The 16,481-nt window shown below is 38.6% G+C and overlaps 1 protein-coding gene across 1 annotated transcript; it reads left to right on the plus strand.

Moving 5' to 3' along the window:
* Window positions 1–5,098: 5,098 nt before the first annotated feature.
* Window positions 5,099–16,479, plus strand: LOC308687721 (uncharacterized protein). Its single transcript, XM_081360437.1, has 13 exons — window positions 5,099–5,216; window positions 5,304–5,600; window positions 5,701–6,018; window positions 6,127–6,450; window positions 6,541–6,855; window positions 6,942–7,253; window positions 7,373–7,687; window positions 9,243–9,545; window positions 11,980–12,291; window positions 12,368–12,643; window positions 13,437–13,538; window positions 14,160–14,203; window positions 15,216–16,479. Exons 1-13 carry the CDS (start codon window positions 5,174–5,176, stop codon window positions 15,510–15,512), a joined length of 3,258 nt encoding a protein of 1,085 aa, XP_081216563.1. The 5' UTR covers window positions 5,099–5,173; the 3' UTR covers window positions 15,513–16,479.
* The last annotated feature ends 2 nt before the right edge of the window (window positions 16,480–16,481 follow it).

Consider the following 16,481-nt stretch of genomic DNA (forward strand, 5'->3'; position numbering starts at 1 on the left):
ATTGCTGTCTATTTTGAGCTTTCGAGTTCGAACACGGAGCAGCGGGAAGGAATTGTCTCTAAACAAGTGTGCGTGAGATTAGGCCCCGCCCGTACTCCAAAGGACAACATCCACAAGTTTAGGCTGCTTAAAACGTTTTTATTGCTGCCAAACAGAATCTCCCTCAAAACTACAAATTATGAACGCTACTTTAATCATTTATATATTTTACTTTACACTCATATTTAATTTGCGGGAGTGCAGCGTATCATCCCTCCCGCCCGCACCCGCAAGTGCACCTTCATCATCCCGCCCGCGCCCGCAATGACCTTTCAAAATTTGTCCCGCGCCGCACTGTTTTGCGTCGCAACCCGCGGGACTCCCGCGGGAGTGCAGACCTCTAGTTCACGGTGCATTTTATGTAAACAACTCTAGTCGTAGTTGTAACTCTATATTTACAGTAGGCATAATTGTCATTGCGTATGTGTATGCAGCATGAGTCAAATACAATCTTCTGTTCGTGAACAGTTGTATTTCATTCATTAATCTGACTATGCATCCGTGCATTTAATTGCCATTGGCTCGTGTGATAGTAATATGGATCTTAGTAGTATTTTAAGTGATAATTGATTCTATAAACAACTATAAAAGATAAATTTTGTCTTTCTCCGGCTCCCTGCACCGGGCGTAATGCGAAACCGGAAGTGTCTTAGCGTACCCTCACTGATCCGAAATCCAAAATGGCGGCCACGTGCAACTAGCGAATTGGTTGACTTTAGCCATCTTTGTTTCATTATAGCTATGCCAACGGTGACATTTTAAAAAATGGGAAAAAGCACTACTTTTGCTTTTTGCCCAAAGGTTGCATGTGTTACGGAGGTATTTTTCTCTATGCGGACTTTTATTTTGACGGGTTTTTCTTTCTCCGGCGTGTTCGCGGGAGATGCAAAGACGTCTGGGAAGAAGAAGAGAGTGAGCAGTGTTACGAGGCCGAGGCAGACACGTCATGATCGCAGCACGAGAAGTCGACATTTTCTTCGCTGAAACTATAATGTAAGACAGTGGTGCATGGTCAGATTAGGTTTCGTGTACAGTAACATTGTTGTGTGAGACTGCACGTAGTTAAAACAGAAGTTCGGCTGATTGCGTCATTGCACAGAGAACAGTGTTGGAGACTGGCTGAGAGCACAAGAGAGAGTTGCTGGAGCCGTGAGTTTCGTGCGGAACACTGTTGTTTTTGGCGTTATTCTGACTGCAAGAATTTTTGAGCGTCCTACTGTTTTTCTGAGTGATCCATAAACTGTGTTGGAGCGAGAGACTTTTTTTTTTTTTTTTTTTGGGTGAATCATTTAAGTGCACTTGTTAGTGCGCAAGGATGCGTCTGTGAGCTGAACGATCGGTTTTGAAGGAGTGAATAATTGTTTTTTTTTCTGACGATCGTCCATGTTCAAGATTTGTTTTTGAGAGACATTTTTGTGTGTGATTAAGATCATTCGATCTATGCGTGCCCCATACGAGCTGGGCTGAGCTGCGCCATTTTGTTCCAGAAAGTTCCTGAGTTTTTCCTGGGCCGCGCTGAAACTTTTCTGTGTTTTTTTCTTGTTTATTACCCTGCCATCCTTTCGACATCTTACGGTCTTATCTCAGCTGTTCATTAAGTTATCGCAATTCGCCGCAAGTCATCACATCAAATACCCCTTTTCCACCAACAAGAACCGGGTGCTGGTTCAGAGCCAGAGCCAGAGCTGGTTCAGAGTTGGTTCGACTGACGAGCTTACTAGAACCGGTTTGCCTTTCCACCGGCTAGAGAGCCACAACAGAGCCAGATCTTACGTCACTGTATACGTCTCATGTTGCCCAGCAACCGCTAGTGCGGTAGCGCCAAACACAAACACGCCAGGCTTGTTCGAGATGCATCGGCTTCTCGCAGATCGATCGCCGCGTGACATCAAAGCACTGCGATAGCGATCTAAAAGCACAAGGAGTCGTGTGCTCTTCAAACACCCTGCAACTCCGATCGGTCCCTGCCGCTCCGATGCATCTCGAACAAGCCATCAACAATAACGGACGTTGTAATACTATGGATGCTCATGGATTTGCAAAAATACATCGGAATCCAACGCGTTCGTGCAGCTCGCCGTAACTTACATAGACGGATATTATAATCGAGCTGCTATTAGCTCGACTAGCTGCTATTTAAAAATGGCGGTCACAAGTTTCTATTCGTCTTATTGGTCACGGTAACCCCGCCCCCAGCCCCTGACGCAAGCGGTTCTTTCTTGGCTCCGTTTTAGACCCTGCAATGATTTGGTGCTACTTAAGAACCAGTTTTACTGGTTCGGAGCTGGTGCTTTGGCGGTGGAAAAACAAAGAACCGATTTGAAACTAGGCTCTGGCTCCGAACCAGCACCAGCTCTGCCTTGGTGGAAAAGGGGTAAAAGTTGTCGTTGCCACAGACTGGTACAACAGTTCGTTACACACACACACACACACACACACACACACACACACACTTCACTGATATAGTGTGAACCGAACTGAGTGTTTGAACAAACTGAGGGTTTCAACTGTCAATTTGAACTGTGTTTGTGATAACTGAGTTGTTTGGAAACTGAATCATAAAATTGATTCATAAGAGAATCGTTTAATAAGTGATTTCAAGGTTATACATATTCGAAATGAGTTATTTGAAGTGAGTCATTTGGGTGGAGTGAGTTTATGAAGTGAATCATTTGGATTGAACTATAAGAGTCATCTACATCCAGTGTTGTCTGTTAATAAGTTTGTGCCCTATACTGACATTAATTTTGGGAAACACTTTTGAGGTGTTAAAAGAGGTTTGTTTTGAAATTGTTAACCATTTGATGGTCTTTCAAGAAAACACGGAATTTAAAACTGTTTATTTATTTATTTATTTATTTATTTTTTGTTACTTTTTGTTATTTTATTCCATTGAAACAGATCCTTCCAGCAGAAATATAATTTACTTAGGGAAGGATAAATAAATTACCAATTGATCAAATTAAGACATTTGACAGTTATTTTTGAACTTACCTTGGGGTAGGGGTGTCTTACTTACACTATTAGGATTAGGTGGGTGGGGATGTGAATTTCAATTTATTTTTCACCACATACACTTCAGGAAGCCACCGTGTCGACCTACTCACCTGAAGCCTACACTACCTATTCCTGTAGTATAAAATAGTGTATGGTAAAACATAAACACATAACATATTTCATACTGAGGCTCAAAGCACTGGAGCAGGGACTTAAGATCCTTTTGCTTTTAAGTCTCCCAGGGTAGTGTTCTAATTTTCCCCCTACGAGACGAGACTTACAGTCCCGTTACACATGCCTGCAACTCATATTAAAACTATCTTAATATCCTTTTAGATTCTAATTCTTAACAAACTTTTCTTTTGGTTTCTTAATTTTTAAGGCCGAATATGGTTAATTTTAAGTCCAAATATAAGGATGTTAAAGTGGCTCCATGAGTAAATTAGTTTACATGTTCAATAATCGCACATTTTCTGAAGAACAAATAATGTTGAAACTAGAAATGTATCTTGTTTTGTTTTTTTCTATCAACACAATTACATTACTGAGTGCCGTAAATAGTATTTTTCCAAAGTTTGTGTGCCTATAACTCTAAAAGTAATAAAGATAATATGCTGCTATATTCTCATTCTTAATAAACTTTTCTTTTGTAATCTTCATTTTAAAGGCCCTATATGGTTCAGTCCCATAGAAATAATGTGGCTCCACGTTCAAATTTTTGAATTTTACCTTTTTTCAGTATATAGCTATACCAACAAATATTACTGTATCATCAACCTCTATTCAAAATGAAAACATAAAAGTTTTTTTTTTTTTTTTTGGTCAGGAAGATACATAGATCGAGAGGGCGGTTCTTTTCTAAAATTCAGGAAAATTCTCCACTATACCTTTAACTTACAATAGTGAAATATTTTTGATAACGTCTTCCCTCAGGTAGACTGCATGTTTTCTTGCGTTGCTGAATGTTGGACTCATGAACAATAATCACGTTGTTTGTAGTCGCCCAAACCGATTAGCCGGAATCAAAAGCAGACAGTGATTTGCTGTTAAGCCGCTTGTCCACCAGCGTCTGATCAATTTTTGTTCCGACGCGACGCCTATGACGTTTTCGCTGCTTGGGGCCGGGGGTTTGTGTGTACTTTAAATATGAAACCATAGCAACGGCCATACACAAAGTCTCGCCGCCGAGTTTCCATTGGCTGCTGCCCCGCGTTTTGACGCTCTCATTTGCATAAAGTATCCACCGAGATACTTTTTTGACGCGCTGCTGTTGACCAAATCGACGCGACGCGACCCATCATGCTTTGCGGGGGTGTTTTTGCTGCCTGACGTAGTTCCATAGGAAATGAATGGGCTTTGGCGTCGCGTCAGAAATCTCGACGCTGGTGGACAAGCGGCTTTAGCGTGAGTCCCGATGGCTGTGAAGCGGGAGCGACAGCCGGGAGAGGATTCTGCTGGGTCTTAAAGTCTTCCACGAAAGGCTATGTTTGCAAATCAAACAAAGATTTGTCTTAAAGAAATGGTTAATTCTTAATTTAGATCGTATGCCTGAAAATACGGGACAAACTGTGTTCCGTATGGCTTTCATACGGGACGCTTCATTGATGCCTTAAATACGGGACGATTCCGTATTATACGTAACGGTTGGCAGTGTCACTACTGCTTTATTTATCTATCCAGTGTAAATTAGGACACCGCCACACAGATGTGACTTTTTGTTGATGACTGTCCTACTACAGGATTTAACACAGAGTAACAGCGCACTACCCGTTACAAAAGGCACTGTAACAGTCTGTCACAGGCAATTCTAGTTGCATTTTTCATCAATTCATTTCTTAAATTATCCTTTGACTATGTTCTGGCCAACATCTACTGGCGAAAATTTTTTTTGGCCTGATGCCAACGACCCCTGTTGTATGAGCTCTCAGTCTCAGACACTGTAACCTCCACTAGGTGGCGCTCTTTCAGTGTGATTAATGTAATATTCAGTCAGTGCTGATGGTGGGAGGAGCCAGTAAAGCTGATCATTACTGATAAAGAGCTGAAGAAAGAGGAAGGAACTAAAGCAGACATATGTAGAGACAGAGAGATTCACACAGAGAACATTCAGCATAAAGAAGACTGAACTCAACTCACAATGAAGATCCTCCTCATCTTCTTCACTTTCTCCCTGATCTCAGGTCAGAGCTTTTCTCTTTCATCACTGCAGTAATGATGCTGTTTTCTGTTCATGAGGTTTCTGATCACAGTATCAATCTGATTGACAGGTGCAGTGAGATGCGTCAGTGTCACTGGATATTCTGGAGGAAGTCTTCTTGTTGATTCAAAGAAGACTTGGTACAGTTACTCCACTAAATATATGGCCAAATTACCTGAGTTTAGAACAATAATACATTCTAAGAAACATGATAAATGGATTAATGAAGGAAGATTCACACTGTTCCGAAACAATGAGGGAAAACTCATGATCTACATCAGAGAACTGAACCAACATGATGCTGGAGGATACCAGATTTGGTATCATAGCAACTTGTACATTGATATGACCTTGAATGTGGAAGAAGGTCAGTCAATTTAAGATAAAAGTCTCTGTGTAGTAAAACTACTGATCATTTAAAATATTGTATATATGTGAAATATATTTCTTCGTTATGTGAATCACAGATTCATGCTGTAAAGAGTCAAAGAGAGTGATGTTGAAACGTGGAGAAACTGCAACCTTCAGCTGTGAATATTCACAGAAAAATAATAATGATCCCAAGATCATATTCAAAGATGGAAAAGAATCCATTGAGATGATCTACAGCAAATGGTATAGGAAAGAACGATTCAGTATTTCTGATGACAGACATAATAAACTTATGACTGTGAGAATTACTGCTGTGACTCCAGATGATGGAGGAGTTTATTTATGTGGAGTTTGGATCTACAGTCACTCGTACAGTTACTCCATTATTAATACTGTTCATCTACACATTATGGGTGAGTAGTACAAACTAGTCTAATCCATTTGTCAATTTTCAATGTTTTCTTTGTTTCATATTTGTATGTAGTTCTCCTAGTTAACAAATAAAAGTTGAATGTTGACAGATTCATGTTGTGGAGCGTCAAAAACAGTGAATGTAAACAGTGCAGAAACTGCTTTCAGCTGTGAATATTCTTGGGATCAAAGGTATGATGGGAAAACCATATTCAAAAAAGGAAATGACATCATTGAAGAGATGATTTCCACTACTAAATTAGAGGATAAGAAAGAAAGATTCAGTGTTTCTGATGACAGACATAACAAACTGTTCAAAGTGAGAATTTCTGCTGTGACTCCAGATGATGGAGGAGTTTATTTATGTGGAGTTTGGAACAACAGACACTCGTACAGTTACTCCATTATTAATACTGTTCATCTATATATCACCAGTAAGTGGAAATAACTCATTCAAATCTGGTTTTAAAGTTTCTACAATCTTTGTGAAAAAATTGATTAGATGTGATATTTGTGATTGACAGCTAAAGTGGGCGTGTCTAGAGCGACTGGCCACTCAGGAGGTCGTATGATGATCAAGTGTGAACATCTTCAACACAAAACCAAGCCAAAATACTTCTGTAAAGAACCAGATGGATGTTCAGAGAGGAAGAATCCAGGAGTTCAGGATAAATGGATGGAGAATGGAGATGTTTCTTTATATGACGACACCAGAGCAGGAGTCTTGATGGTGTTTTTTAGAGAGCTGAAAGCTGCAGATGCAGGAACATACAGATGTGGAGTGAATGTGTCTCACTATACTGAGAGCTTCACTGAACTTCAGCTGGACGTCAGAGACGGTGAGGAACCACAAATACTTTATCTCATATCCAGTATTTGTTCTGATTTTTATCTAATTGCTTGTTGCTGTTTTTTTTATATATAGATGCAAAATATCCAAAGACAAAGACTGAATCTGCTCATCTTGGTGAAGAAGTCAACATCACCTGTCAGATCCCAGAGGAACATAAAGTTCATTTCTGCAAAGAGGATGATGATCACATCTGTCAAAACATCAGCACATCTGCAGTGACAGAAATGAGTCCTTCATCTGAGAGAAATGAAGAGAGAGTTTTTACAGTGAGCATCAGAAATGTGAGCGTGAGAGACGCTGGAGTTTACTGGTGTGGAGCAGAAACCAGAGACACACATTTGACTTTCATCTCCCTGACCACCAAAATTCAGCTCAACCTCTTCAGTGAGTGAATTCAGATATATTAGAAACAATGTAGTCATCAAACATGTCTGTAGTTACAGTAAGATGGATGTTGAGTTAATAATGTGTATTATAAATTAACAAAAATATCTGACTGACAGCTAAAGTGGGCGTGTCTAGAGCGACTGGCCACTCAGGAGGTCGTATGATGATCAAGTGTGAACATCCTCAACACAAAACCAAGCCAAAATACATCTGTAAAGAATCAGATGGATGTTCAGAGAGGAAGAACCCAGGAGTTCAGGATAAATGGATGGAGAATGGAGATGTTTCTTTATATGACGACACCAGAGCAGGAGTCTTGATGGTGTTTTTTAGAGAGCTGAAAGCTGCAGATGCAGGAACATACAGATGTGGAGTGAATGTGTCTCACTATACTGAGAGCTTCACTGAACTTCAGCTGGACGTCAGAGACGGTGAGGAACTGGAAATACTTAATCTGGCATGTACAAACCCATACAGAAAAAAAGTATATTGAAATATATTTTAAAGTGTCAAAAATATATGTGGCATATATTCCAAATACATTGAAATATATTTGCATTATTGTTCACTTATATTTATAATTTTGAAATATATTCTGAAATATAACAAAAATATATGATGTTAAAGGAGAACTTGGTAGCTTTTTTAACTTAATAAAACTGTCTAGAAATCATTTGGATGGTTAAACAACCTGTTCTGGTGATATTGGTGACTTTCCCCGCTCCCCCCAGCGTTCCCAGGCGGAAAACCAACCTTGCAACTTGTTCACTACCGTCCCGGCAAGATAGAAATTGGAAGTCTCGTGAGAAGCGAAAGCGAGAACGAGAACGAGCGCGAAACACAAATTGCTTTACGGCAATTCGACATAAACACACACGCATTTATGATGTATTACCAGATTACCCACCTCAGTAGACATAGCTCCACGCGATACAGTTGGCTTGCTCCGATCAAAACAAACGCACATGAGCAGCGGTAGAGAGGGGGAGGAGGCCGCCGCAAGTGAGTTTTTTACGACTGTGTTGTGAAATATACGCCCCACCACAGCTGTAGGGGGAGCTCGTGGGGAAAACATGCGACAACAAAAGGGAAAATCAGCGAAGAAGTGACTAGAGTTCGCTAGAGTTGCCGAGTTCTCCTTTAAGTGTGAAATATATTTAAATTTATAACATGTAATGTAAAATATATGACAAAATATATGGTCATAAAATATTTAGCTTGCTAAAGAAGGGTTGAAAATGTATTTTGATCATAGTAATTCCTCTACCTTTTCTCCAATACACAACAGTAGGCTACCATATTCCACTACTGTATTATTGCACACAGCTATAATAAATACTGTACTTACATTTAAATGACTGCAATGTAAAATGACAGATAGTTGCTTTCCTAGGACTATTAGGCCATATTAGGTGGCACGTACCTAACACTAAGTGCAATTATTAGATTTATTGTTGTGTTTTATTGACATATTTCCTGAAGTCATTTAAATATTGAAAATATGCACAATATTTATGATGCAAGTATAACAGTGACACTCCAACAGTGAAGTACACTTAAACAATAGATAGAACTCAACTGGGGACAGCTGTCAACTCAAAAATAGCTGAACTCAGATTTAAAATGAAATAAATAAAAATGTTAAAAATAGATTGAAAATGTATTGTTTGTATGTAAAAATGTTAACTTTTTAAATTTCAAAATATATTTCAAATGAAACAATTTGCAAAAGTTATATATATATGAACATATATGTTGTTAGTAAATATATTGACATATAATTATATTCACATATTTAACTAAAATATATTTTCAAAAAAAAATAAAAAAATATATTTACATATATTTAACTAAAATATATTTATTTGGCCAATTTCAAATATTTACATATTCCAAAAATATATTCTGAAAATATATTTCAAATATATTTCTTTTGTGTATGGGAAGTATTGGCTCAGATTATATGCAATTTCGTTTGGATTGCAGATGCAACGTTTGTGACTGAATCTGCTCATCTTGGTGAAGAAGTCAACATCACCTGTCAGATCCCAGAGGAACATAAAGTTCATTTCTGCAAAGAGGATGATGATCACATCTGTCAGAACATAAGCACATCTGCAGTGACAGAAATGAGTCCTTCATCTGGGAGAAATGAAGAGAGAGTTTTTACAGTGAGCATCAGTAATGTGAGCGTGAGAGATGCTGGAGTTTACTGGTGTGGAGCAGAAACCAGAGACACACATTTGACTTTCATCTCCCTGACCACCAAAATTCAGCTCAACCTCTTCAGTGAGTGAATTCAGATGATTTCATTGTAGTAAATAACAGTGGCAAGTCAGGATGTAACGATCTGTTAAATGGCATGAAGTCAAACTGTATCTGCTTAGGATAAACTTAAATCTACAAAAAAATATAAACATCTTGGTAAATATATGCCCATTATTCTACTTTACATTATATAGGTTCAATTACCTGATCCTTCTTGCATTACTTCAGCTAAATTTTATAATCCATGTTGTCAGATTTAGTTCGGTTAGTGTGGCATCAACTGTATTAAGTTGATTTTTTTGTAATCAATATCTAGAAACAGTATCCATTTGGTTTCAATGAGAACAACAACAAAAAATGGTTTAGATCCTATTTCCACCTGTATTTAGCGCTAAACACTTGTGATTTGATGTGTCTTAATACTAGGAAGAAACAGGGTTGGAACTGATGTATAAAACTTCTAAGTTACGACTGTACCCAAGCCTGCTGGAGGTTACAAGTGATCTAAAACCCTAGGCACTGAAATGGCCCAGAGCCAATTGTGTCAGTCGGTGAGCGGTAACACAACTTGCACAATGCTCCCAGTAATCTAGAGTATGTTAGGAAAGGCCCTGAAGACTTCTATGGCGGCTAGTCCGAGCCACACTCAAGGAGAGTCAAGACCCCTTCGAGCAGAGCTACCAGCCACATCTTACAATTACACCATAACTGGAGCAATGGGAAGGAGCGTAACCTTAATTAATACCCAGATACCTGGACAAGGTGACAGCGAAGCGAGAATAACTATCATAGATATAGTCATCTCAACCATCTACCAAGCTCGACTTCTGAATATATTATTAGGGAGCCAAACACACAGTGCTGGCTCGACCTTACGCCAGTCATCCATAGTTTATTCTTCTCTAATAACAATCTTCTTCAGAGACTTTAATTTTCCTATAAAAACAACATTATTATTCACCTACTCAGGTAAAGGGAGTAGATTATATTATGTCTTTTTTAAACAACTTTTTGTACCCCACACCCTCCTCAGAGGGGGAGCGAGGAACATCTATTTTCCTCTGAGACAAGACAATGAGTCACTTTCCTCTAAAAACAACATGTTGTACCCCACACTCTTCTCAGAGGGGGAGGGGGGAGGTTATTAATCTCCTTCAAAAGCAGTTTGTTGCTCGGAGGAAAACTACTATTCTCCTCTAAAAACAGAACTTTGTACCCCAACACCCTCATCAGAGGGGGAGGGATACGATTACTTTCCCCTAAAATAAGACGTTTTCACTCTCCTCTAAAAACAACATACTGTACCACACACCCTCCTTTGAGGGGAAGGGAGGAGAATTTTATCCTCCTCTAAAAACAATTATTGTACCCCAGGAGGAAGGAAATAGGGGAGGAAGGAAATAGGGAGGATAAAAAAGAAGAAAAAATTCAAAAAAGGGCAAAAGTTCAGCCAGCGGCCCCATTTAAATATTCTCCTGTTTTTTTTAAGCCCCCAAAGCCCTCGGATCTAAGTGCGGCTTCCTCCTGTTATGGTGCCTCTGTTCACCACTCCTCGGAGGGGGACTCGGGCAGCTACACTCGGCTTCTGCTCCTCTCTCCAGGAACTCGATCACGCAGAGAGCTCCGATTATTTGGGAGTTCTTGTTTCACTATAGTGTCCCCGTCAGTATACTGGGGCATTAGGACCCACATAGACCACAGGGTGAGCACCCCCTGCTGGCCTCACTAACACTGGCTTGACTTTGCAGATATCGCTCGTCTAATGGACTGTCTCCGATCTCGCATTTCAAGCCGGACCATTCCAAACTCAGTCTGGCTGTAGAACGAGTCATAAGCTCCACTAGCTCAACGTATTCTGTGTTTTGCTGTATGGACCAGGAAACAGATCTTTTATAAATATCTGTCTCTATTTACACCACACTTTCTGTATATTCAATATATATATATATATATATATATATATATATATATATATATATATATATATATATATATATATATATATATATATATATATATATATATATATAATTCAGTCCTCATTTACCATGGAAGAAGCCGCCGGGCAGGCTTCCACTTCAGGCATACAGACAGCAGAGTTTGCAGGAGAAGTGAAGGGAACTTTCTTACACCCTTAAAACAGGTCCGTGCGAGATCCCCACGGCTGCAGCCTGTGCACTGCCTCGGCAATTACAGGGCTGGACGCCTCTGGCCTTCTAGTCTCCAGCTTCACCTTGGTGCGTGAGTACCCTGGCTTCACTTCAGGCCACGAGCCTGTCTCTCTGCCTGTCGACCACTCGCTCCTTTAGCTCGACCTAGGACCATCATTCTTAACTCAACTGCTCATCACTCAGGCTCTGCCTTGGCCTCCAGGCATTTGCAGCTTATATGAGCTTATGGTATTGATAATTCAGCATCATTTGTGTTAAATGAGCACATATTTGTTTGTTTGCAGTGGCTCCAGTAGTGAAACATGAAGGGGAATCTGCTGAGATCTTCTGCCCTTATGATTCAACCAATAAGTCAAAGTCTCTCTGTAAGGGGAAGTGCTCCACTAGAGATAGAAATACTCTCAATGAGACTGTGAGAGAAGAGAAAGAGACCAAGACTGACAGATTGACTCTGAATGATGACGTCACTGCAAGTGTCTTCACTGGGACCATCACTGGACTGACAGCAGAGGATGCTGGGAAATACTGGTGTGCAGTGACATTAGAGAGAGACGTGAATTATCTTTACACTCATCTGATCGTCATCATGAACGAGGGTGAGGAAGGTTTATACATCTGAATATGTGCAACTATGGCTGTGAATTGATGTTCTTATATTTCTAATATTTCCAGAGCTGAACTTGACTAAGTATGAAGGAGACGACGTGTCAATCCAGTGCAAACATCATGATGAACATCAGAAATGCTTCTGCAAAGCACATGAACCCTCCATGTGTGTGAAGGATGGAGTTTCATTGGAGACGATCAGAGATGATCGATTCTCTTTCAGTGATGAAGCTTCTACTGGAGTCTTTACTGTTAACATCACTGATCTGAGAGTAGAGGATTCTGGGATATACTGGTGTGGATCTCACATCATCACTAAAGTAAATCTAGAAGTCAAGAAGAGTAAGTATTAGATTGTCATACAGCTGAGTATAATTGATTTTAGTTTTTTTTTATTTTATCTAACACCACACACTACACGTTTTGGTAAAAAGTTGAATGTTATAAAATACTTTTGAGTGCTGTAACATTAAAATTGGAAAGTACAGCCACATACACAATATGTGTTACAATTATTTTTTAGTTGTACATTTCAAATAATACACAAATTTTAACAGAGGAATTCATGTAAGTGCTTTTATAAAATTGTAAGCTTCACATTTTTGCATTTAAACCATCCAAACTTTCATATTCTGTGAGTTTTGATGTGACCTCAACCTCAAAGAAAATTAGGAACGAGTCAAAATTATTTTTCAACCACAAATTCTGATGAACAATAAAACTGCGAATGGGGCTCAACCTGAACTACGCTGTTTCTATATTAAGGTGATTAGCAACAGTGATGGTTTTGACCTCACAAAAAGTGGTAGATTTTGAGATTAAATGCAGAGATTGCATGGTTGAGCAAGAGGTTGGTGGTTTGTGATTTCCTCAGGTTGAAAGCAGAAGTGAGAGAACTGAACAGTCACAAATAGATTTTAGGAAATTCACAGATGCAAATTATATTACAATACACCAAAACTAAAGCTAAACTATTATATATATATATATATATATATATATATATATATATATATATATATATATATATATATATATATATGTCTGTTTTTTATGTGTGTGTGTGTTTATGAAAAATGGTGGTTTAGAGATTGATTCTTAGAGATTAAACTGTTCACGTCTACTTGTTCTCCAGATTTTTCTGACAGAATCGTCATCTCTTGCGTTTGTGTGTCTTTACTGCTGATCGGAGCGTCAGTCCTGCTATTATACAAATTAGGATACATCAAGACACGAGGTGAGTACCGCACACACGCAAACACACACATGATTTAATGGTCTGCTGGCCTTGTGTGACCTGATGCTGTTTTACATTTTCCCTGCGATTGTGAATTCAAATTACATTAGCAGTTTATGCCAGTTGTCACCTGATTTCATGGAAAAGGTATTTGTTACTATTTAGATGTTTTTTTTTCCTGTTTTGAGACACCCAGGTCCAAAAAATAAAAAATAAATAAATAAATCAATTTCTTTCTTGAAACTGGCCTTACTGTATTGTTTTATCTTATCATGATTTCCACTTGATTATGATTTTTCTAGTTTAATCTTTTTTTTTTCTTATTTTCAGTAATATTCAGTAACTAAATTAAGCTGAATAATGACACATGTATCCTCTTTTGTGATGCACTTTCCAACATTGACATTATTATTGAAACAGAACTGAACTAAATTGACCTGAAAAGTGACACTATTGTCTGTTTAGAGCTGCATTACAGATGACATTGTATTTTTCGTAACTGTAGAGCTTTGCAACATTAACACTGTTATTGTCCTGTCTATTACTGTGAAGCTGCTTTGAAACAGTCTGAATTGTATAAAGCGCTTTAGAAATAAGGTTTTTCCTCTTGTTATTCCACAGATCAGCACCCTTCCACAGACGGGACAGAGATGAGCAGTGGAAAGGTGAGGGGCGTTTAGTTTCTTGTCTATTGAACAGTTTGCTGACTGTATTTTGCACATGAAGCAGATCTAGAACTATATGAGATGCAGAACATGTGAATGACAGTGTCATAGATTTTGTCCCTAAACCTAACTACCTGGGTTGTCTCCAATCGACATTCCCTGTCCTATGATTGGTTCAATTGGTAAAGCAAGCCCCCCCCCCCCCCCCCTTCTTTACCCTGTTACTGGCATAAGCAAAAACATAGAAAAAAGCATTGTAAAGGGTTAACAGTCAGTTGATTACTCAGTATATATCATGACATAATGCAGGCAAAGAACGTTTTGGTGACATTGTGTTCAACCTTTATCAAAAGGTTAGTAAGACCTAAAAGAAGAAGATTTAGTTTGTTATATTGTTCGACCTAGACAAGGAAGTCAGGTAAAAGTTTGTCATTATGTTAGACCCAAAGGAGAAGTCTGGTTAAAAGTTTAACAGGTTGAATTAAGGTTAGAAGTTTAACACAGGTTAGCTCTAAAAAAAATTGTCTACTATCTTATTTATTAAAAATCCACCACAACAGCAGTGACCCAACATTCAGATGTTCAAGGGTGAAAATAAATGGAAAATTGTGATAATACGCAATAAAAAAAAAATATATATATAAGCAAAACATTTTTTATTTAAAGTCGTGATGAAACAAGTAGTGACAAATTTTTACTTGCATATTGAGTTCATCTGAGCGAAATTATTTATTAAATAAAAATGGGGGGTGGAGACTTGCTTCCGTCCGTCGTTGTTGATTGGATGTTGAGATGTGGGCGTGTCACTCAGAAGTGGATGTGGAACTGAATCCACTGCAAAAATAATTAAAATATGAATCATATGCATGAATGAATCAATAACATGCATTTAGAAAATAGAGGTGGTGAAAGTTTATTTAAATATATTAGTGAATTTGGAGAACCCTCTCTCCGTGAATCTGCCTGTTATTTCCTGAACTGAATCTAGTTGTTATCTCTTGTCTGTTCTCAGGCGCCTCAGGCTGTGTGTGAATATGAGAATATCAGAGACGTCAGACAGCGCTTAGTCTCAGGAACAGGGGACGATGTGTTATATTCCAACGCTAAGCTTTCCACAGACTCTTCTGATCCAAACCACACGCTATATTCCACAGTCCAGTTACCCACAAACCCCTCTGATGATGGGCTCCTGTACGCGTCTGTCCGTTTCATGAAGAAGAAGCATGAAGAGTCTCTCAGTGACGCTAAAGTCACGTTCAATAACGAGGAGCTTTACACCACCGTCAGTCACCGCACGAGACTCAACTAGTTCAGTGAGATTATTACTGGATTGTATTGCTCTTTATGGAAGCTGGTCATTATTACAGTGACATTTTAATGTGTACAGTGACTCCCAAAATTATAAGCACTTAAGACTCTATGAAAGAATACCAATTCATTAGATACAAAATGTTAAATCAAGAGCCATTTCTTGTAAAGAAACACAGCACAAGCACCATTTACAATCAAAACATGGATTGTGTGAGTTTATGCTTGTCTGTGATTAGTGGAACATGTTCACAGTGAACTTAATGAGCTACGCTAGCGGTTACTCAAAAACGGCTCAACAATGTGAAGTTTTTTGTGAGGAAAAACTCAAGTAGCATTTGTTTGCATGTAACGTTTGATCTGCACTGTGTTTACTGTCAGACGTTTATCGATTTACTATAGTTCGTCATTTTTCATACCCACGTGAAATTACAGGTAACAGAAACTGTAGATAAAACAAAAGATGTATTTTCATTATGATTTTTTCTTACTGCAACTGTTTATTTATATGTTCTAATTACACTGTTCATGTTCAGATATGTCTCAGAAGGACCATATGAAATAAAACAGTGTTGTTAGATGCCATATCAGTTATGAGACTGATATATTAATGTATGCCGAATGAATCATTCTCCTTGCTCTTATCATGTCTGTATTACAGTATACATTTTATATACATAATGTAAGTGTTGGACTGAATTGATTCAATGAAGATGTCAATAGAGGGAGCTGCAGACACTGCATTTCATAGAGAGGAGGAGCAAATGAGTGTGTGTGTGTGTGTGTGTGTGTGTGTGTGTCATACAGGTCTCTGTTTCAATGATAAGGTGTTTTATATTCAGAGTGATCATCTTACAGGGAAATTAACCTGCAGAATCACCTTTAACCAGTCAGTGTTTGACTACTGATTATTATAGTTTTTATACTGCACTTCTGTTTAAACATTAAACATGTTGTTTTGAACAATCTC

Source organism: Scardinius erythrophthalmus (assembly GCF_964197995.2).
Source record: "Scardinius erythrophthalmus genome assembly, chromosome: 3".
Lineage (NCBI taxonomy): Eukaryota > Metazoa > Chordata > Actinopteri > Cypriniformes > Leuciscidae > Scardinius > Scardinius erythrophthalmus.

Bases quoted from the DNA above. Each gene is read 5' to 3' on its own strand.
- LOC308687721 (XM_081360437.1), top strand. From the start codon at position 5,174: ATGAAGATCCTCCTCATCTTCTTCACTTTCTCCCTGATCTCAG. The intron at 5,217-5,303 runs GTCAGAGCTTTT...TCTGATTGACAG, and splicing joins CACTTTCTCCCTGATCTCAG to GTGCAGTGAGATGCGTCAGT. The intron at 12,644-13,436 runs GTAAGTATTAGA...CTTGTTCTCCAG, and splicing joins AAATCTAGAAGTCAAGAAGA to ATTTTTCTGACAGAATCGTC.